Raw genomic sequence first — 23,683 nt, 5'->3', positions numbered from 1 at the left:
TTCCTGGACAGCATAGTTCCTTGGTTTTCTTCATATCTCACAGATCTTTTCTCAACACCCAGTGTTGGTTACCCCTCTTCTTACTGACTCTGTAATGTCAGCAGATTCTAGGGATCTCTCCTTTGTCTCTTCACTCACTATTTCGGTGATCACACCCAATTTCATGGTGGTGACTCACAAACATGAATCTCCAGCTCAGATCTCTCTCCTGAACCCCAAAGTCATGTAACTGACTGCCTTCACAAATCTATACTTAGACATCTGATAGCATCTCAAACTCAATATGTCCAAACCTGAACACCTGATCTTCCACACAGCCTAACCCTACATCGTTTACAGTCTGCCCCATCTCAGTTGATGGGAACTCCATTTTTCAGTTGCTCAACCCAAAAACTTTGGACTATTCTTTTGTTGTTCTTTTTCACGTGCCTAATGAACTCTATCAGCAGATGCTGTTGGCTCTAAACCCTTAAAATGTGTCCAAAGCCTGGCTATTTCATGCCACCTCCACTTGCTGATCCAGACCACCATTATCTCCCACCTGGTTACTTTAATAATCTCCTAAGTGTTCAATCTTTTCTTGCTTCTCCCTGCTTCCATCTTAAACACAGCAACTCCCAAAGTGGTCCTGCTAAAACGTAAGTTAGGTCTTGTTACTCCAAAATCCTCTCACACTTCTGCTCCCAGTAGCTTTCCATGCCACTCATAGTAAAATCAAGTCACTGTAGCTCAGGGAAATGAGGTTACTGACTGGTACGCACTCCCAACCAGAGCCTACCTTTGGACCTGGGGACACAGTCATTCCAACCCAAACCAGTGAGCTGCTAAAAAAATAGAAAGAATTAAAATAAATGTTGGGATTAATGATGGCATCCACTGTCTTTAGCCCAGTGAAAATTTTATAGTTTAAAAATGTCCCCCAGATATTTCAACCTTATGTCACAGCACTATGCATCTATTTAAAATAAGCACCCATCACTTGTGCTGGTATGGACATAAATGCACACAATCTATATGAATTCTCACAAGGCCTAATAACTAGACCCAAAGGAGAAAATGGCCTTATCAAAATCTTGGCAGATACTGGCAAAGTAGAGGTCCAGTTAATACTATAGCTAAACATATAATTCATTGTACTCATTAGAATAGTACATTTACATGCCTTACTGCCCACCAACCACAGATTGCTGATGCCAACCACCTCTGTATTTATTCAAAATAGCCCAGTTACTCTCCCAGTTTTTTCTTCAAAAAAACTACTCCTGAAAACGCATTTAGTGTTATTGATGCTTCATCATTTATTGCCAGCATATTTGTAAAATAGTCTCTTCAGTTGACTCTTGCATATAGTCTTTATTTGGTCAGGATATGTGTGTGTGTGTTTGTTGCTTCCCCTAAACATTCTAAGCCTTTTATTTTCTTTTTCTTTCTTTCTTTTTTTTTTTTCTTAAGTAGGCTTCACTCCCAGCGCAGTGTCCCATGTGGAGCTTGAACTCATGACCCTGAGATCTAGACCTGAGCTGAGATCAAGAGTCGGGCACTTAACTGACTGAGCCACCCAGGCACCCCTTTTCTAAGACTTCATAAAGGCAAGGCCATATTCTAGTCTAGTCTGTCTGTTGACTCTCCTACCAAGGAGCTTAGCAGAAACCACTGTATGTTAAGGATTTCCCAATGAATCTTCATCAAGCAAAACATATCAGTAATTATATAAAATTTATTCTGGATAATTATATGTGACAGACTATTAAGCTAGAATTTATGAACCTATATTCCTCCAAAGTGAATTCCTACTGCTCCCTTAACATGCCTTGCCACTCTTACCTTCATTGTTTTCACCTTTAATTCAACTCAACGGAACAATCATTTATTTGAAAGCTGCTCTGTGCCAGGATGGGCCAGGTGCTAAGGATACAAATATTGCTAATAAATTATTTTGTCTTCAAGGGGTTTGCAGTCTAGTCATGCAACATCCCTTCTTAGAATGTCCTCCCTGCCTCCTATCTTATCCAAACTCTACTCATTCTTTGAACCTATAGCGAATTTTATTTCCTCCACTAAGCTTTCCTAAGCTATTTTTTCCTCAGTGTACCTTCCCGCTGAAGAAAACTTAGCATGTGATGTATGTCCATCATATTCTCTACTTAACCTTCAGTAATGGCAATAGAACTGTGTATCTCAACTTTTTTCTGAGTGATGCAGTGTTGTACAAAGGAAGAGAAGAAACTGAGTTCAGATGAAAAATAAGGTAGGAAAATGGGCTGTGAAGATAGGTCTTAGTGGAAAGCATCCACTTCAGGCTGCTAAGGCAAACTTTTCCAGGTTTAGGAGCTGCTAACCTAGAAACACCACAATCCTAGCCAGATGTTCTAGGGGGACAAGATTCATCTGGGAGGAAGTGTAATGGGGCAGCCAACATGCTTTAAAAGGAAGGAGTCAAAGGGGCACCTGGATGGTTCAGTCAGTTAAGCATCTGACTTCGGCTCAGATCACAATCTCGTGGTTCATGAGTTGGAGCCCTGCATTGGGCTCTGTGCTGACAGCTCAGAGCCTGGAGCCTGCTTCAGATTCTGTGTCTCCCTCTCTCTCTGCCCCTTCCCACTCCCACTCAGTCTCTCTCTCTCTCTCAAAAATAAATAAACATTTAAAAAATTAAATAAAATAAAAGGTAGGACTCAAACTGACCTTCTTCATAGCTGTGAGAAGTAAGTGAAATGATTCATTTTCATAAATACCAAATAAAAGTTGTGCTGTCTAGTTAACAATAGGTTTACAACCTACTGGAAATATGTACAAACCCCTCCTCCTCCCCCACAATGGAGTCTGAATCCCTTACACACTTCACTTCCTGTTTTTTCTTCCCCCTTCCCATTTCACAGGCTTATTTTCCACGGGCTTTGCAATGAGCATGAGCCAAAGAAGTCTGTGCGTCACCTCAAGGAATATACATTTGTTCCAATCAGACTACTTTTGCCTTACATGGGCACAGGTGACTTCCGGGTAAGGCTGTAACATCTGTAGTACTCAGCCCATGAGGAACCAGGGGAGGGACTTGCATGCTAGGAGATAAATTGCCTGCTGCAACAACCCCCAGTGTGCCTGTCCATCAGACAATGCTCTTGCAAGAATGTTGATTAAAGCCTCATTTCACTGTGCTCTGAGTCTCTGTATCCCTCCTTTGATTGGGTCAGTGGGCTTATTTCTCACAATAGCCACAGCAGCCTGATTATAATGCATCCCCCTGGAAAAACAAAACAACAAAACCCACACCCGTCTCGCTCTTGCTTAATGAGCTCTAAAATCTCTTTAACAAGGTTGAGATGGGGAAAGGAGAGAGAAGGTTTATTTTATAATTAGAGACTTCAACTAAGTGCATGGTTGAGTTAACATTTCATTGTGACTGAGTTTCAATTAAAATGTAATTAATCAATCAACACATATAAATGATATATTATTAATTTTTCCCAGCTTTAGTGAAAGGTGGGAAGAAAAAAAAAAAGGAAGGCAGAGAGGCAGGGTGAGTAGGGGCTCTTAGAAGAACAAAAAGTTTCTGCCCAGGAGGAACCACGACCATTGCCACAGAGATGTAAGAAAAAAGCCTGGGTCAGGAAAGGTTTGGACTTCACCTACGATTGCCTAGTATATGAAGACAAGTAAAAGCTGTAACCAGAGTTGGATTAAGAAGCTACTAAAGCAAGTAACTCTACTTGATAAGATTTAAGGTTTTCCTTGTTGTCACTTATTCCTTAACACTAGCAATTTCATATAAAGGAGTTTCACTTATAGGCAATACATTAAGAAATATAAGAAATATAGTAAAAGGCTTACTTTAATTGACTATAAACGTGTCACTTGAATAATTATCCTTTCTTTTAACATACATATTCTTTGGTGGTAACTGGATGGCTCAGGCGGTTAAGCATCTGACTCTTAATTTGGGCTCAGGTCATAAACATGGTTCGTAGGTTTGAGCCCTGTTTCAGGCTCTGCACTGGCAGCACAGGGCCTGCTTAGGATTTTCTCTCCCTTTCTCTCTGCCCCTCCCCCCTGCTCTCTCTCTCAAAATAAATTAAAAAAAACTTTTAAAATATATATTCTTTGAAGAGAATTTAGAGGTCAATATACTAGAATAAAAGGCATATTTTCCTATAAAATATTCTGCAGAAACTTCACATGCAAAACACACATGAGGTAAGCTATTGATCTGACCCTACAGTGGCATTTCTGGCTTTATTCATTAAATTAACTTTAATATAGAATTTACACTACAGAAAGGGTACCCGGGTGGCTCAGTCGGTTGAGCATCTGACTTAGGCTCAGGTCATGATCTCACAGTTCGTGAGTTCAAGCCCCACACTGGACTCATTGCTGTCAGCGAAGAGCCCAGTATGGATCCTCTGCCCCCCTCTCTGTCCCCCCACCTGGTGCTCTCCCCAAAAAAATATTTTTAAAGAAGGATTTATACCACAAAAGATGACCCTGTCAAAGGTGAATTTTAAATCCCCTAATGTTGTATTTGTTATTCAGAAGAGGATTTGTCATTTTCAGATACAACTAAAAGTCCATTTTCTTAAAAAAATGTAATGTGTTTTAAAAATTTTTATAAAACATATTTTGTGTTTACTGTAGAACAAAATCACAGTGAATTACAAGTAACATAATTCCATGGGTACATTTTTCCATTGCAGTCAATTATTATTAGTACTGATTTATAAATTTCCACTAAAGAAGAGCTTCACGTCTTAAAATCAAAATTCATAGTTACTAAAAATTCATGCTTCAAAACTGTTTCTTAACTATGTAGTAAAGAGCTCAATGAGGTGAGTATTTTCATCATGTTTCAAGCTTATAAAATTTTTACAACCATTGTTTGGGGAAATTACTTTAGAGGAAAGAGAACCCTCATTCAACAAATAGTCAATCTAAAAACTTATTGATTGACTACATTTCAACCACATAGTAATTATGAAAACAGTAAAGCAGAAGTATAGCAGCCTTCAACAGAAATAAAAATTGAGTGGCAAAAATCGACACAATTCAAGTAGCTTTATCTTATCACCTGGCTATGTCTTCTAACTGCAGATCAACATCTTGAAGTTTCTTTTGATATTTCTCTGTAAAGTTATAGAACTCATTAAGAACTGAAGATTTTAAATCAGGGTATGGGCATTCCAAGGTTTCTAATTCCATGGGCACTTCACTAAGCTGGTTACATCTTTCTTCTGAAGAATGATCTAGTATCTGAAAAACAGTTTATGATTGTTTTATTTAACATAAATGACAAATTGATAAACAAATTACTATATGCATCACACTTACTTTCATACTCCAGTCTGAAAGATAGTTTTCTATTTTCTGTTGCTCCAGGCTAAGTCTTTCAAAGACAGCTTTCAATTGTGTCTTCACAAAGTCAACCTGTAACATATAGATAAAAGAAAGTCCCTTTGAGAACCTGTGGAAGAGGGTTTAAGAGATGCCATAGCCAGGCAGTGCTTACCAGAAGGGGGCTTTCAGACATCGATCCTAAAAATGGAGCTAGGAGTATGGTGGGGTCATAGACACTCTATACCCTCATTTGGATTTTGTTTGTGGTAAGGCAGAGAGCTTACCAGACTATTTCTGGCTCAATCACCCTTTCTTCCGCTAGCATCCCTGCCTCCAGTCCCCAGCTGGACATGGGGTTTTTAATACCTTTTTAAAAAATATATTATTGGGGCATCTGGGTGGCTTAGTTGGTCGAGCGTCCAACTTCTGCTCAGGTCATGATCTTGCAGTTCATGGGTTCAAGCCCTGTGTCAGGCTGTGTGCTGACAGCTCAGAGCCTAGAACCTGCTTCAGATTCTTTGTCTCCGTCTCTCTCTGCCCTTCCCCTGCTCGCTCACTCACTCTCTCTCTCTCTCAAAAATAAAAATAAAACATTAAATTTTTTAAATTATTTTAAATATATTATTTATAAAATCAATATAACAACACTACAGAATAACTGAAAAATAGTAAGAAAAATCACCTAAAAGTTTATATCTAGTGCAACTATGACCATGGAGCTTATGGTCTAGTCAGGGGAGGCAGTCAATACACTCATAAAAAAATAGATAAGAAAATTATCAAAAGGAGGTAGGTGATGTAAAAACAGGGTGAGGTAGGGACGCCTGGGTAGCTCAGTTGGTTAAGTGGCTTCAACTCAGGTTATGATCTCACAGCTCAGGAGTTCAATCCTCACGTCAGGCTCTGTGCTGACAGCTCAGAGCCTGGAGCCTGCTTCAGATTCTGTGTCTGCTTCTCTTTCTGCCCCTCCCCTGTTCTCTTTCTCTCTTTCTCTCTCTCAAAAATATATAAAGTTAAAAAAAAATTAAAAAACAGTGTGAGATAATAGAGAATGACTATAGCTTCTCTCCTATGGGTGATCAGGAAAGGCTTCTCAGAGGAGAGAACATTTAAACTAAGACCTAAGTGACAAAAAGTGCCATCAGTGGGACAGAGAAAACAGACGATGCAAAGGCCTTGAGATGAGGAGTCTGGTATGTATGAGGAACAGACAGGAGGCCAGCCTCAGTGTGACAAAGTCTAGGAGAAAGGGGGAAGTGCCAGGTAGGAGATGAGGTTGAAAAAGGGGGCTGGATGTACAGGGAGGAATTGTGGGCCAGCAGGAGCTCTGCAGGGATCTACCAGGGGGATGACTGGACCCCACCGCACTGAAGGTAGAATCCCAAAAGGCACTGTAAGGAGGGGCAAGAATGAGTGCAGGGAGACTAGTCATGAGGCCATCATAACTTTTCAGGTGAGAAATAAGCATGCTTGGACAGATTCAGGGATATGTTTAAGATATTGAAGACACAGAATTTGCTATACCTTCTATTTAAATACAAGACACATGTTTGTTTCTTATGTCAAACTGTTCTAGTCAGGATAAAAATGAGGTATTACATTATTAAAAGTAAAGGTAATATACTGACCTCTTCCAGTACTTTCACTGAGTTAAACTCAGTATGTGAGTATGAATGCTTGGAAATGTGATGCTGTCTGTATTTCAGATCTGCTCTCAACTGCTGAATAGGATTTATCACATTTTTAAGATACACGCACCATTGTTCTGATAACTCTTGTTCTATGGAGAAACAAAATTAAATCCAGGTAACACTTTATTATTTTTTTAAGTTTATTTATTTACTTTGAGTATGTGTGTGTGTGTGCGTGCACACGCACACATGCAAAAGCTGAGGAGGAGCAGAGGGAAAGGAGAGAGAAAAACTCCCAAGCAGGCTCTGAACTGTCAGAGCAGAGCTGACAAGGGGCTCAAACTCACAAATGGTGTGTGCGTGATCATAGCCTGAACCTAAACCAAGATTCAGCAACTTAATCAACTAAGCCCCCCAGGTGCCCCCAGGTAATATATTACTATTCTAAATTTCTTCAAGAACAGGACATTAAGAGTGCAGATTTAGCTTTGGATTCCTTTAGGAAAAAAAACTGGCAGTTAACAGTAAGAAAACATAAAGTGAGTGGCCCACTTTCATCTTCAAAACAAAACTCCCCTTTAAATATAGGATAAAAACAAAAAACAAAAAATCTCACCAAAATTTGTAAGGTCAGTAAGACATTCATTTCCAATGTTCTCTTCATTGAGAAAGGATTTTATTTCAGATTCCATTTTATACCTGAAATAGACATTATCTCTATCAGCTTTTTAAAAATAATCATAAACATACGTGGGTTTAAAAATATCTAAAAATAGAAATTTAATCTATTTTTTTTAATGTTTATTTATTTTTGAGACAGAGAGAGACAGAGCATGAACGGGGGAAGGTCAGAGAGAGAGGGAGACACAGAATCTGAAGCAGGTTCCAGGCTCTAAGCTGTCAACACAGAGCCTGACGCGGGGCTCAAACTCACGGACCGTGAGATCATGACCTGAGCCGAAGTCGGACGCTTAACCGACTGAGCCACCCAGGCGCCCCTAGAAATTTAATCTAATGTGGTCCCATTCACCTATTCATGTATTCAGACCATATACTAAATTCCTAATATGGATTGGACACCTGCCAGACACTGACACAGAAAGAAGCACAGATGAACACTTCAGGCAGAAGTAACAGCGTGAGCAAAGGCAAGTGCCTGGCACATCCTGGCAATGCTTCCTGTGGAAAGAGCTTAGGGCACTAGGAAGCCACTGAGGGATATTATGCTGATCTCACCTGCCCAGCAGATCTGTGTTTCAGAAAGATTCCCAGGCAGGGGAACCTGGGTGGCTCAGTAGGTTAAGCCTCCGACTTCAGCTCAGGTCATGGTCTCATGACTCATGGGTTCAAGCCCCACATGGGGCTCTGTGCTGACAGCTCAGACCTGGAGCCTGCTTTAGATTCTGTGTCTCCCTCTCTGCCCCTCCCCAATTTGTGCTCAGTCTCTCTCTCGGAAAATGAATGAGCATTAAAAAAAAAAAGAAGAAGAAGAAGAAAGAAAGATTCCCATGTAGCAAAACAGAGGATGAGTTGGAAGGAGGGGTAGTCAAATAAAAACAGAAAATGAAAAGGAGAGGATCAGGTTAACCTGGACCAACAAGGTAGTTATTCCAAAAGTTAAGAGATGATGAGGTCCTGAACTAGAGAAATGACAGTAAAGGTATGTTTTGTTTTTATAGACTAATAAAAGCAATAAATCTTAATGATTTTTATTTTATTTCAATATAGTCATTTTTAGAGTACAACCATAACCAGCTGAAACTGGACATCTGAAAACATTGTAGTCTATCCCTTGCTTACGGCAGATTTAACGAAATCATAGAAGAGTTTTGATTTGTTGTGATTGTTAAAATATAATATTGGAAATGGTATAAAATAATAAATTATCAACAACTATAACACTTTACTACAATTATTATTTTTATTTTTGCATATAAGTTTCTAGCCCTTGTCCACAGGCATATGTATGTTAAATAACTATAATTATGAATTAATTGGTAATTAATGGTAATATTCATCATCTTATATTGGGGTTTTTCAATAACATTTAAGATATTTCTAAATAATTCTCATAATTATCCTTTATTTTAATGGCTGCATGGTATTCTATTTTATATATGTGGCATCATCTTCTAAACCAGCTCACTTACATGGGACAGAGACTTTATTTGCATGTATAAGGGGGGGGGGGTGCTATTGTAGATGACACTTCGCTGTCTACTCTTTATGTAGTTTTTGCCAGAAGCATTTTTTAGATTACATTTGAAACTGTTACATGGAGAATGGGTGCAAAACCTAAGCTCTAAAACCAGAAATTATTTCATAGTGGATTTGTATAAACAAAAACATAGTACTTATCAACCTTCTAGCTCTCCTACCTATATTTCAGCATCCAGAAAGTCATAGTAAAACATATAAGCCAACAGGAGAAGTGGCTTTGTTCACACAGGAGACCAACCTGCTACTTGCATGTAATAATTCTGGTAAGTTCCATCCTAGCTTCCTAGATTAACAACCCTACCCATCTGCCAAGACCAGCCCTTTTTGCTGATTGTCCTGATGGCCCAACAAAATCCAAAAGCATTTTTTATGCCTTCTAGAACTATGACAATCTGAAACTAGCTTGTGAATGAAGGCTAACATTTCCTGAATTGTGTTCTATAAAACAGTAATGTCAATGAGATGCCATGGGGAGGGAGGGGGATGGGAAATAGTAAATAAAATCAGATATGTTTCTACAGTGAAGGATTTCTCAAAAACTTGATTATGCTAAAATACAATGAGGTTATACAAAAACGGTAGGAAATGTATTTTCTAATTTATAGGAACATGAAATTCATTATTCTCCATGGAGTAACTTGCAGAATATTTGTTTTGCAGAATATGATTTAGGAAATATAAAGATTGCGGTGCAACTCAAGAGCATTAAAAATGGTAACTCTGGAGAAGAGAACCCTGCCCTGTTCATCAATGACATGCTAGACTAGGCCCCCGGGTTCTTCAAGTTGGAACTCTGTGCAGATTACAACCTCCTCCCATCTGAAGAGGGAACAAATATAAGGCAACTTTCTGTGCCCATGCATGCCAATTTAAGTACCTCCCAATGCTGTATGGGCTATCCTCTGTTTCCAATAAATATGATGGTACTACAAAAAAGCCTCTTGAGTTCTTGTGTGACCATTTGCTTGATGATATGTTAATCTACTTCCTAGATCTGCCTAGTTGCAATGTAACCACCTGTAAGGTAAACCAGCCTGGTGAAGGGTGTTCTTGAACTCTCAGGAGTCCACTGTCATATAGGTCCTCATCCTTCCAGGAGGGTGCCAAAGTTATAGATGTAGAATCTGTCTCCTCAGAACATCAAACATTCCCAGAGCTTCCTGAGATGACTAGGCTAGCCACTTAATTACCAGTTTTGGTAGAACAAGCAAACTACAGGTCCAAGAATGGTAGTCAGAAGCCATTTAAGCAAACAATTAGCAAAGGGACGTGGATCACGAAAGGCAGAGCAAGAGAATACGTTAAAGTTCCAATAATGGAATTAATAGCCAGGAGACCTGCAGAAAATCAGCAGGTCAGAAAGCTTGGTTTCTTAGAATCAGCTATTGCATCCACTTCTCAGTTGAAAGAGTCTATCCCAAATGAGCAAACCACAGAGACAACAAAGGGAGTCACACAACCAATGGCTAGAGAATGAACTCAGGAGCTGGGCTTAGAGAGTTCTCTGATGCTCTGAGTCATACAGTGTGAATGCTGGTGTTAATTTTATCTTTAAAGATGCATTTACAGACAACATTTAATTGTTGTTGGTAAAACCTCGTGATATCCTCTGTAAAAAGGTGATATTTAAAAAATGTTATAAAACTAAAAGTGTGAGCAAAAGACTATATGTATTCCTAACAGAGATTTGGTTATAAAACATCCCTGTGTAGTGAAAGTAGTAAGGTGTACAAATAAACCCTGAAAATTTTATGATTCAACAATTCTTGTTAAAATAAAAATTATAGGGCTGCTTGGGCGGTTCAGTAAGTTAAGCATCTGACTCTCGATTCCTTCTCAGGTTGGGATCTCATGGGTTTGTGAGTTCAAACCCCACATCAGGCTCCATCCTGACCATGCGGAGCCTGATTGAGATTCTCCCTCTCTCTGCCCCTCCCTAGCTCATGCGTGTGCTCTCTGTCTCTCTCAAAATAAATAAAGTTTAAAATAAAAACTGTCTCTCTAAAGAAGACATGATGGCCAATAGGCACATGAAAAGATACTCAATGTCATTCCTCATCAGGGAAATACAAATCAAAACCACACTGAGATACCACCTCATGCCAGTTAGAATGGCTACAATGAACAAATCAGGAGACTATAGATGCAGGAGAGGATGTGGAGAAATGGGAACCCTCTTGCACTGTTGGTGGGAATGCAAACTGGTACAGCCACTCTGGAAAACAATGTGGAGGTTCCTCAAAAAATTAAATACAACTACCTTATGTCTCAGCAATAGCACTTCTAGGAATTTACCCAAGGGATACAGGAGTGCTGATGCATAGGGGCACTTGTACCCCAATGTTTATAGCAGCACTTTCACCAGTAGCCAAATTATGGAAAGAGCCTAAATGTCCATCAACTGATGAATGGATAAAGAAATTGTGGTTTATAGACACAATGGAATATACTTGGCAATGAGAAAGAATGAAATGGGGCCTTTTGTAGCAACGTGGATGGAACTGGAGAGTGTTATGCTAAGTGAAATAAGTCATACAGAGAAAGACAGATACCATATGTTTTACTCTTAGGTGGATCCTGAGAATCTTAACAGAAGACCATGGAGGAGGAGAAGGGAAAAAAAATTTGAGAGGGAGGGAGCCAAACCATAAGAGACTCTTAAAAACTGAGAATACACTGGGGCACCTGGGTGGCTCAGTCGGTTGAGCATCCAACTTTGGCTCAGGTCATGATCTCACAGCTCATGAGTTCAAGCCCTGCATCAGGCTCTGTGCTGACAGCTCAGAGCCTGGAGCCCACTTCGGATTCTGTGTCTCCCTCTCTGTCTGCTCCTAACCCACTCACATTCTGCCTCTGTCTCTCTCAAAAATAAACATTTTTTTTAAAAATTAAAAAAAAACTGAGAATAAACTGATGGTTGATGGGGGGGTGGGAGGGTGGGTGATAGGCATTGAGAAGGGCACCTGTTGGGATGAACACTGGGTGTTGTAAGAAAACCAATTTGACAATAAATTTCACATTAAGAAACTAAAAATTAAAAAAATAAAATAAAATAAAAACTGTCACAGAAAAGGTGGTCATAAGAGGGAAGTATATAGTAATCCAGGCCTTCCTAAAGAAGGAAGAAAGTTCTCAGATATACAACTTAACCTTACATCTCAATGAGCTGGAAAAAGAAAATCAAATAAAACCCAAAACCAGCAGAAGACAGGGAATAATAAAGATTAGAGCATAAATCAGTGCTATCGAAACCAAAAAAACAGTAGAACAGATCAATGAAACCAGGAGCTGGTTCTCTGAAAGAATTAACAAAATTGATAAACCCCTAGCCAGTTTGATCAAAAAGAAAAAGGCAAGGACCCAAATATGTAAAATCAAGAAAGAAAGAGGAGAGGGGCGCCTGGGTGGCTCAGTGGGTTGTGTCCGACTTCAGCTCAGGTCATGATCTCACAGTTCGTGGGTTTGAGTCCCACATCAGCTTCTGTGCTGACAGCTCAGAGCCTGGAGCCTGCTTCAGATTCTGTGTCTCCTTCTCTACCTGCCCCTCCCTGACTTGCACTCTGTCTCTCTCTCAAAAATAAATAAACATTAAAAAGAAAAAGAATGAAAGAGGAGAGATCACAATCAACACTGCAGAAATACAAACAATAATAAGAGAATGTTATGAGCAATTATACGCCAATAAAATGGGCAATCTGGAAGAAATGGAAAAATTCCTAGAAACATGTAAACTACCAAAACTGAAACAGGAAGAAATAAAAAATTCAAACACATCTATAGCCAGTAAAGAAATTGAATTAGTAATCAAAAATCTCCCAAACAACAAGAGTCCAGGGCCAGATTGCTTTACAGGGGAATTCTACCAAACATTTAGAGAAAAGTTAACACCTATTCTCTTGAAGCTGTTCCAAAAAATAGAAATGGAAAGAAAACTTCCAAACTCTTTCCATGAAGCCAGCATTATCTTGATTCCAAAACCAGACAAAGACCCTACTAAAAAGGATGCATAGCCCAATTTTCCTGATGAACATGGATGCAAAAATCCTCAACAAGATACTAGCCAACCAGATCCAACAATACATTAAAAAAATTATTCACCATGACCAAGTGGGATTTATGCCTAGGATGCAGGGCTGGTTCAATATCCACAAAACAATCCATGTTATACATCACATCAATAAAAGAAATGACAAAAACCACATGATCCTCTCAATAGATGCAGAGAAAGCATTTGACAAAATACAGCATCCTTTCTTGATAACAACCCTCAAGAAAGTAGGGATAGAAGGATCATACCTCAAAATCATAAAAGCCATATATAAAAGATCCACTGCTAATATCATCCTCAATGGGGAAAAACTGAGAGCTTTCCCCCTAAGGTCAGGAACAAGACAGGGGGGATGTCCACTCTTGCCACTGTTATTCAACATAGTATTGCAAGTCTTAGCCTCAGCAATTAGACATCACAAAGGAATAAAAGGCATCCAAATCAGTCAGGAAGAAGTCAAATTTCACTCTTTGCAGATGACATGATATTCTATATGGAAAACCCAAAGATTCCACCAAAAAACTGCTAGAACTGATCCATGAATTCAGCAAAGTTGCAGTATATAAAATCAATGCACAGAAATTGGTTGCATTCTCATACACCAACAATGAAGCAACAGAAAGAGAAATCAAGGAATCGATCCCATTTACAATTGCTCCAAAAGCCATAAAATAGCTAGGAATCAACCTAAACAAAGAGGTGAAAAAACTATACACTGAAAACTATAGAAAGCTTATGAAAGAAATTGAAAAAAATGAAAAAAATATTCCATGCTCCTGGATTGGAAGAGCAAACATTGTTAAAATATCAATACTACCCAAAGCAATCTACATATTCAATGCAATCCCTATCAAAATAACAACAGCATTCTTCACAGAGCAACAACAAACAATCCTAAAATTTGTATGGAGCCAGAAAAGACCCCAAATAGCCAAAGCAAGCTTGAAAAATAAAACCAAAGCTGTTGGCATCACACTCCCGGACTCCAAGCTGTATAACAAAGCTATAATTATCAAGACAGTATGGTACTGGCACAAGAGCAGACTCTCAGATCAATGGAACAGAATAGAGAACCCAGAAATGGACCCACAAACATATGGCCAACTAATCTTTGGCAAAGCAGGAAAGAATATCCAGTGGAATAAAGACAGTCTCTTCAGCAAGTGGTGCTGGGAAAACTGGACAGTGACATGCAGAAGAATGAACCTGGACCACTTTCTTACACCATACACAAAAATCAACTCAAAATGGGTGAAAGACCTAAACATAAGACAGGAAGCCATCAAAATCCTCGAGGAGAAGCAGGAAAAACCTCTTTGACCTCGGCCATAGAAACTTCTTACTCAACACGTCTCTGGAGGCAAGGGAAACAAAAGCAAAAATGAACTATTGGGACCTCATCAAAATAAAAAGCTTCTGCACAGCGAAAGAAACAATCACCAAAACTAAAAGGCAACCGACAGAATGGGAGAAGATATTGGCAAATCACATATCAGATAAAGGGTTAGTATCCAAAATCTATAAAGAACTTATCAAACTCAACACCCAAAAAAACAAATAATCCAGGGAAGAAATGGGCAAAAGACATGAATAGACACTTCTCCGAAGAAGACATCCAGATGGCCAACCTACACATGAAAAAATGCTCAACATGACTCATCATCAGGGAAATACAAGTCAAAACTACAATGAGATACCACCTTACACCTGTCAGAATGGCTAACATTAACAACTCAGGCAACAACAGACGTTGGTGAGGATGCGGAGAAAGAGGATCTCTTTTGCACTGCTGGTGGGAATGCAAATTGGTGAAGCCACTCTGGAAAACAATATGGAGGTTCCTCAAAAAATTAAAAATAGAACTACCCTATGACCCAGCAATTGCACTAGTAGGTACTTATCCAAGGCATACAGGTGTGCTGTTTCAAAGGGGCACATGTACCCCAATGTTTATAGCAGTACTATTGACAATAGCCAAAGTATGGAAAGAGCCCAAATGTCCATTGATGGATGAATGGATAAAGAAGATGTGGTATATATACACAATGGAGTATTACTCAGCAATCAAAAACAATGAAATCTTGCCATTTGCAACTATGTGGATGGAACTGAAGGGTATTAAGCTAAGCGAAATTAGTCAGTCAGAGAAAGACAAATATCACATGACTTCACTCATATGAGGCATTTAAGATCAAAACAGATGAATACAAGAGAAGGGAAGCAAAAATAATATAAAAACAGGGGGGTAAACAAAACATAAGAGACTCTTAAATATGGAGAACAAACAGAGGGTTACTGGAAGGGTTGTGGGAGGGGAGATGGGCTAAATGAATAAGGGGCATTAAGGAATCTACTCCTGAAATCATTGTTGAACTGTATGCTAACTAACTTGGATGTTAAATAAATAAATAAATAAATAAATAAATAAATAAATAAATATCTTTTTACAATAGCATAAAAATAAAGTATTTAGAAATAAACCTATAAAAGATATGAAAGATCTCTATATCTATTGAAAGACACTAGACTAAAATAAATGGTGAATTGAAAGACTTGATAGGGCTAAAAATGTCAATTTGCTCAAAAACCATTTGCCAATTCAGTTCTATTCTAATTAATATTTCTAACAGGTAAAAAAAAAAGTAAAGTTAATGACCTTTAGAAATTTGAATTTGAGTAAACTACAAAAATAATCTATTGTGATGTACAATATCCGATTAAAATATACATTTTTAAAGTATACCTTAAAACTAGTATATTGCCTCAAATGGAGGGAAAACACATCTGCCTTCTCCTTTTGCCCTGCCCTTTGAAAAGAAATTTATTTTTCAAAGATTACATTTAAGAACAAGTATAGAATCATTATTTTGTTACTTCACCTTGAAATGAGAGCTGGAAATAATGACAAAAGTCAAAAATGCAAATTGACTTAGTCATAATGCAGTTACATCTAGAAATCAGTCAACAACTTGAATCCCTGAGTTCCTTCATTCATTCATTCATTCACTGAAAGCAGTCAAAGATCTCCTCCAAATCCTACAAGGAAAAGATGAAGCTGATGGTATGTTTGCCCTTGTTTGCCACTTCATAGGGAAAGCAAACATGTAAATAAGACATTATAATTCAATATGCTAAGAGTAAAATGAGTAATTACAAGTATGAAAGGGAGTGTAGAAGAGTTAAGTGATCAGCAGATATAGAAGATTATCTTTTCTTCCAAAGCAAAGCAAAAGCCATATTAACATATTTGCTGGATTCCAAATTAAATTGAGGAAATGAAAGAATTTTAATTTGACTCACAAAGCATAACTTTATATTTTTAGTTTAATGGCTTCATTAACACGGAACGTTATAGAACGTCTAAGTAAGTACAACTCTTAGCGAGTCTTAAATGTTCTTATAGAGATTTCCCTCGATTCTTACCTGACGTCATTTAGCCTTTGGTGTTCCTGCCACCACACTTGCTTGTGTTGTTTTATTAGTGTCTGCTCTTTAGATGCTTTTGAAGTCTGCACTGCTTTTCGGATCTAGATTTAGAGGAACAAAAGAGGAGCAATTCCAATGTTTTCTGAATGTGTTTTCCACAATGAAATTGTTTAATTTGTAATTTCTAAGTTACATATTTATCTCTGTTCAGTCCTATTAGTGCAACTTCTGAGACAGAGCCCACCTTAAAATAAATAATTCATTAAACAAAAACCAGGGAGGTGAAAGAGAAACTGGTTTGGAATACTGGCCAATTTAAAAATTGTTTTTAAAGTATCTATGAAAAGATAGGTAATTATATTTTCCATACATACAACAAATAACACCTTAATTCATGTAGTCTCAGAAAATTTTTCAGTAGCTTTCCATATATTTTCGCATCTTTTTGATACATCTTCCCTGCCAGGCACTATGGGCATCACTATTCCCACTGATGCATGAGGACTGAAGTTCAGAGAGGTTAAAAAACGTGGCCAAGGGGCGCCTGGGTGGCTCAGTCGGTTAAGCGTCCGACTTCGCTCAGGTCACGATCTCACAGTCCGTGAGTTCGAGCCCCGCGTCGGGCTCTGGGCTGATGGCTCAGAGCCTGGAGCCTGCTTCCGATTCTATGTCTCCCTCTCTCTCTGCCCCTCCCCCGTTCATGCTCTGTCTCTCTCTGTCTCAAAAATAAATAAACGTTAAAAAAAAAACGTGGCCAAGATCCTAAAGCTCATAAATGTCAGAATTACATAGAACCTTAGTGTTCACATTGGCTTTTACATGATCCTTCAGCATAGGATGGGGAAAAGTCATTGGATAAGTTGTTAGGAGGCCTGGCTTTTGTCTCAGCTTCAGCACCTACTAGAAATAGGACCTTGAACATGTAATTTTAATCTTTCAACTCCATGCCTTCATAAATAAAGTTTTTTAAATGTTAGTAAAATACTTTTAAAAATTTAGGCAAGTATTTATTTGAAGGTACAGAAGTTGACAAAGAAATATGTCAACTTTATATTGAAAACTGAAACCTGAAAACTCGTGTAGCATTGAAACCCACATTTTTGACTAAATTTAAATTTTCCCCAGATTGTATGGCTTTTCAAAAATGTAGCACATAATTAGTACTTTGGAGTTTGTTGACAAATTGTATCAGGCCTGGATCTGTTTGCCTTAATGTCCATTGTTGGCCATCTCCCTGATCTGCTCCATATCACAGAGCAGCCTGTGTTTCCCAGACACCCCGACTAGCTGACTTGCAGCCAGGTTCAGCCAAGGGAGACACTAGTAGTAGGATCCTGAAGGGAGGGGGGAAAGGAGAAGCCAAAGGATTACTCCGCCTGCCTTCTCTAGTATCACAATCATCTCCAGGAGCATCTGCATCTTCTCCATTGCTCTGACTTTTCTTGACAGTTCTAATACAGTTCCAACAATTTCTGGGTAAATTCAGCAGATGGAATGTGGTACAGCCTTGCTTTGTCTAATGTCCCTCTGACCTAGGCATGGGAGCGCCTTCTGTTGTTAACCTCTACATTGCTTCATGGTATCCTGTTTGCCTTCTCAGCTCTACACCTGTGTAACAATTTCCTGTATTAAAGACCTGTCCTCTCTTAGTCTTCAGTGTCTGTTTCCTGGTTGGATGCTGACTGATACGTACGTGTATGGTGAATTCACGTATTCCGTATTAGTACTTCTAAATGTCTATGAAAGCGCTATTCTCAAATCAGAAATTTGATGAAACATGCATATTTTATATTTTCTCTGCTACTAGAATACTTGGTATCCTGAAAGCCTTAACAGATACATCTTCAATGCTGAAGATATAAAAACTTCAGAAGACAAATCCTAAAAAGACTCTTCAGAATGCATGCTATTTCTAGCTGTCATTCACTGATTACTTCAACCTTGAGTTTATCCTTCCACTGTTCTGGTTACTGATTCAAAATTAGGGGTGTAAGAAAACAAAAACATGGAGTCAAAGTCAAATCTTTTCCTCAGGGGGTCTTAAGAGGGCTACAATTATGAAATTTAGGAGAAAAGTATATTTAAATAAGAACAGGACACTGCAGAAAAACATTCAGCAATCCTCATTCTACCTACTGAAAACATAAAAGTACATGTTTCTAAAATCTGATGCTCTAGTGTTTGCTTTAAGAATGCTTAAAACTCATTGCAACTGTTTGCCACCTACAGCCTCTAAAGTTTGTTGCAGCAGACACAACTTTTAAAATTAGATTTCTTTGACATATTTGGTCCATGTCGTACAAAAAAATTAAAACACATTGGTGAAAGATGTGGACACGTTTTAATGGCTTAAAAAAATCAATGCTGTCTTTGAGCCCAGAGAAAGACCAATTAAGTAGACTATAAAAGTCAAAATAAAGCTACTATTTTTCACTAGACATTTCCAATATTTTAAAGAACATCTTGATTTTTTGTAAGTTCACTCATTGACTCCACTTCTATCCTCAGGCCAAAAGTGAAGAAAAATAAAGTCTTAAAAGAACAAAAAGATTTAAAGTTGGATCTCTATCAATAGATTTCTAGGAGATTCCAATTCATTTTGCTGGGCAGTAAGCCATACGAAATCAATATTTAAGGTGGATGATGACTTATACGGAATGTTGATGAATTAAAAATAGCAAAAATAATAAATTCATCAAGGAATCTGAAACTAGAGGTTTCCTATGTGGTTTAATGTGATGATCCAAGATAATAATAAGACTCTAGGTAGGCACCTTGAGATACCATGATAGCCCTTCGGGTCAGATGACCTATCTTTAGATATATGCAACAATAGCTAGTGGGCAACTGAAGTGTTGGTTACATATGTGTATACATTTGTCAAAATTCATCAAGGTGTACACTTAAGAGTTGTGCACTTTATTATAGGTGAGGTATGTACACTTTAGTATATGTGAGTTATATCTCAATAAAGATAAAAGAAGAGTTAAATGTATAAAGAGCTATTAACAAAAATAAAAAGAGAAAACCCAACTACACTGAAATGAAATTTCTCATCTAGCAGGTTAACAAAACCTCAGATGTTTCACAAAACACTCTGTGAGGCCATAGGGAAACATGCTCTTTCCTATGTTGCTAGTGGAAATGCAAAATGATGCAGCCCCCCACAGAAGGGAATCTGGAGGTGGGGCAAAATTTCTTATGGATTTGCCCTTTGACCTAGACCTAACCTTATTCATAGAAATCAATCTGAGAACTATATTGGTAAAACTATGTAAGAAGATAAATGAACAAAACTATTCACTGAAGCACTCTTTGTGATAGAAAAAGAATGTAGCACAAAAACTCCATCAATAAGTGTTCTTGCCAAAATAAATTGAACCGGAATCTGATCAAGTTTCCAGATATAACCACCAGTTTACTGGAAATACAAGAGACAGAAACACATGTTAAATGACACCACCAGGATGTAATCAGCAAAATCCAGACTGTAAGAAATACAATTTCTTCAAAAAATAAATTACAAAAACACAGGAGGATAGAGGAGGATATCTAAAAAATAAAAATCAATTATAATATATGGATCTTACTTAGATGCTGATTTAAACAAACTTTAAGAAAAAAATTGAAGACAATCAGGGAAATTTAACACTGGATATTTGAAATTAAGAAATTATTAATATTTTAATGATAATGGTATTTTAGGGTTTGGGGTGGTGTTTTGTAGCCCTAATCTTTTAGAGATACATACTGAAATAATTGTGGTTAAATGTTATGATGCCTGAGATTTGTTTCAAAATAACCTGGCACAGGGGAAAGTTATGGTAGGGAGTATAGAGAAAACAATAGGCAAGAGTTGATTATAGTTGAAGCTAGATAAATTACATAGAGATAATGATATCATTCACTCTAATTTTGCATATGATCACAATTTCTCATAATGTTCTTTTAAAAATTTAGTAGATAGATACTTAGTTGAACAAGAAGAAATATCCATTCTTGCTAAGCAAAGCAATTCAAATAAAAATAATAATAAAGATCCCTTTTATACTTACCTAAACTAGAAATGAATAGTTAACATACAGTGTACCTAAAATTGGTCTCTGTTTCCAGGCCAACTCTACTATTTGGCTTCAGACTCGATCTCAGCCTGTGAAAGCTAGATCACTCAACGTCCATATCAGTGTCTTATCTGGCAGCCCAAAATTTGTGCATGATCAACGACAGGGATTTTATAGGGACTATCACATCTGATCAGTATAATACCAGTAACAGAAACCAGGCAGGTCTTCTGAATTTACTGTTAATTAACAATAATTATTACAAGAAATTATTGTTGGGGTGCCTGGGTGGCTCAGTCAGTTAAGCGTCCATGGTTCGTGAATTTGAGCCCTGTGTCGGGCTCTGTGCTGACAGCTCAGAGCCTGGAGCCTGCTTCAGATTCTGTGTCTCCCTCTCTCTCTACCTTTCCCCTGCTCCTGCTCTGTCTCTCTCTCTCTCTCTCTCTCTCTCTCTCAAAAATAAATAAACATTAAAAAATTTAAAAAAAGAAATTGTTAATTTATTTTCAAATATAACTAAGTATTCTAGATATAAGTTGAAGCAAAACCTCCTTATGTGCTCTAAATGTTAACATTCTATCATTCAATTTAAGTATGTTTACATTTAATATTGCCAGAGTATAGTGCTGTAATAATTAACAATGATTGTTAAAGCTGCTAATCTCATGTGCAAGGAAAAAACACATTTAATTAGTAAAAGAAGTAGGAAATAAACTGATATTTAATACAAATATTGAGAGAATGTGTTAACCATGTAACATTAGGAAGAAGTATTCTTCTTGAGCCAATGCACATTTTACAAAAATGTAAATACCAATACAAGAAAGAATAATAGAGATGACATTATTATCACAATCCTAGTTGGTGTAGACTGGTTGGTATATATCTTAGCATTCAAAACATTAAACAAAATAAACTTTAAGAATTATTTTTCATTTCCAGTTATCTAATTCCATTTAAGCCACGAGTCTTTTAAAGAAAAGTCCTATTTGGAAATTGTTCACATTTTAGAAGAGTCCATTAAAAGCAAAATGTCAACTTGCTATCTTCTAAATTAAATGAAAAGGTAAGACCAAAAATCATGTAAAACAACATTCCCAATACATCTTTCTTAATCCAGCTATACTAAAAAATAAAAACCGTAAAAGGAAAGAAGAAAGTATTCGAAAATGATGAGGTATCTAGGACACATTTTGTTCTCACTAACTGGAATTCAAAACAACAGATATTATAAAAATGCCTTAACAGGACAATTCCTTATCATTATGAATCTATGGAAACTAAAAATTGAACTAAAAAGCTTATCAAAATGATTGCTACACACTGTGAACCACTTTCACTAGTTGAAGACAAGGGATTTTTTGAGATTTGCCAAGTAATAAATCCCAGGTACAGTTATTCCTAGAAAATATGTAACTAAAAAGCTTCTTCCTGAATTACATTCTACAAACAACAAGGTTATTGATGTTATTTAAAATGTCAGTTGAAAGTGATCATTTGTTTAATCTCACAAATATGTAGCACAGTAACCAGAGAAGCAATCTAGCAGCTGACAGGGCTGAGAAATTACTGCCCTTGAACTTAATATCAAAACTTGAAAACCACATTAAAAATTAAAATTTTAAAGTATGTTTATTCTTTGATAGTGATTCTATCATCAAAGAGAAATTCACTTTGAACAAACACTGATTTTGACATTCAACCATTCCACATTCAGCCAGAAAAAAAATTGGTAAATGATGGATGGATGCATAGAAGCATGGATTGGTGGACAAATAGATACATAGATAATATTTAAAATGTATGTGTATCTATATGAATATATATGTACATATTCCAGTACTGATAAGAGTGTAGAGAAGTGTCTGTGATGGTATCTTTATTAGAACAATACCTTGGGAAAGAACTTTTTTAAAAATAAAATTCATAGTTTTTAGCCCAAACATGCCAATCATGGGAATTTATCCTATGGGGGTAGAGGATTCTAAAATGTGAAAGGTGTCTCTGCATGAAGATATGTAATTACCAAAGCATGATTTCCAATATCATAAAACTGGATACAATCCCAATATCCAAAAATCAGGATAAGGCATGCATCTTTTTCTATTTGAAGTACTCATCACTCTTGTTTTTACTTCATTTTTATTGACCTTGAAATCCCATTTCCAATGTCATTGCCTCAAAAAAAGCCTTCCCACTCAACTAGGATCAAGTCCTATTAGTACACACCAGACAGCATGTTTTTATTATTTGATAAACACTGACTTTCCTCCTCCTCCTCTCCTGCACACAGTACATTCCATGAGGGTAGGGATGTATTTTGCTCATTATTGTATCGTTGAGCCACATAATAAATATTTATTTACTGGAGTAATTAAATATTATAAAGATTATGTGGCAAAGTGTTAGGGGGAAAGTATACAGGATTTCATGTTTATGTTTATCATGGGAGAAAATAAAAAGTGTATGTATATGTTTATGTCTCTATACATGTATGTAGTGTATATGTGATATAAATACAATGGATCAGAATATAAGTCAGAAATATGAAATAGTTCTATTAGGATGATAGTTATATAAGTGATTTTGCCATAAAATTTCTTTCACTGTCCTGATAATGTCAATAATATCAAATTATTTTAAAGTTATATCTGAACTGAACAAATAATGTCGTATTTGAGAGGTTCCCTTACTTGAGGGGATATAGCTCATGGATATATGGTAATTTCTTTAGAATAGGTATGAAATGTGTTTTGGAATCATAACATTTGCCCAAAAGATATTGGGCACCTGGGTGGTTCAGTCCGTTGAGCGTCCAACTTCAGCTCAAGTCATGATCTCATGGTTCGTGGGTTTGACCCCATGTCGGGCTCTAATCTGACAGCTCAGAGTCTGGAACCTATTTTAGATTCTGAGTCTCCCTCTCTCTCTGCCCCTCCCCCGCCCATGCTCTGTCTCTGTCTCTGTCTCTC

The 23,683-nt window shown here is 37.4% G+C and overlaps 1 protein-coding gene across 5 annotated transcripts in view; it reads right to left on the bottom strand.

The window, feature by feature from the left end:
* Nucleotides 1-23,683, bottom strand: part of CCDC148 (coiled-coil domain containing 148) — a 247,003-nt gene that overhangs the window by 153,813 nt on the left and 69,507 nt on the right. For 2 of the 5 annotated variants that reach the window (XM_019456947.2, XM_019456966.2), the window contains 5 exons: nt 16,648-16,751; nt 7,573-7,655; nt 6,954-7,105; nt 5,320-5,415; nt 5,060-5,241 (listed from right to left, as the gene is read on the bottom strand). In XM_019456947.2, the coding sequence (XP_019312492.2) occupies nt 5,060-5,241; nt 5,320-5,415; nt 6,954-7,105; nt 7,573-7,655; nt 16,648-16,751 (617 nt within the window). Of the gene's footprint in view, nt 1-5,059; nt 5,242-5,319; nt 5,416-6,953; nt 7,106-7,572; nt 7,656-16,103; nt 16,261-16,647; nt 16,754-23,683 lie in introns of those variants that run through there. The other 3 variants (XM_019456975.2, XM_019456988.2, XM_019456981.2) reach the window with 3 other exon arrangements.

The sequence above is a fragment of the Panthera pardus genome, unplaced genomic scaffold, assembly GCF_024362965.1.
Source record: "Panthera pardus isolate Hobbes unplaced genomic scaffold, ASM2436296v1 HiC_scaffold_10, whole genome shotgun sequence".
Classification (NCBI taxonomy): Eukaryota; Metazoa; Chordata; class Mammalia; order Carnivora; family Felidae; genus Panthera; species Panthera pardus.
The sequence above is the reverse complement of the archived record's forward strand: the minus strand, read 5'-3'. Positions and strand labels throughout refer to the sequence as shown.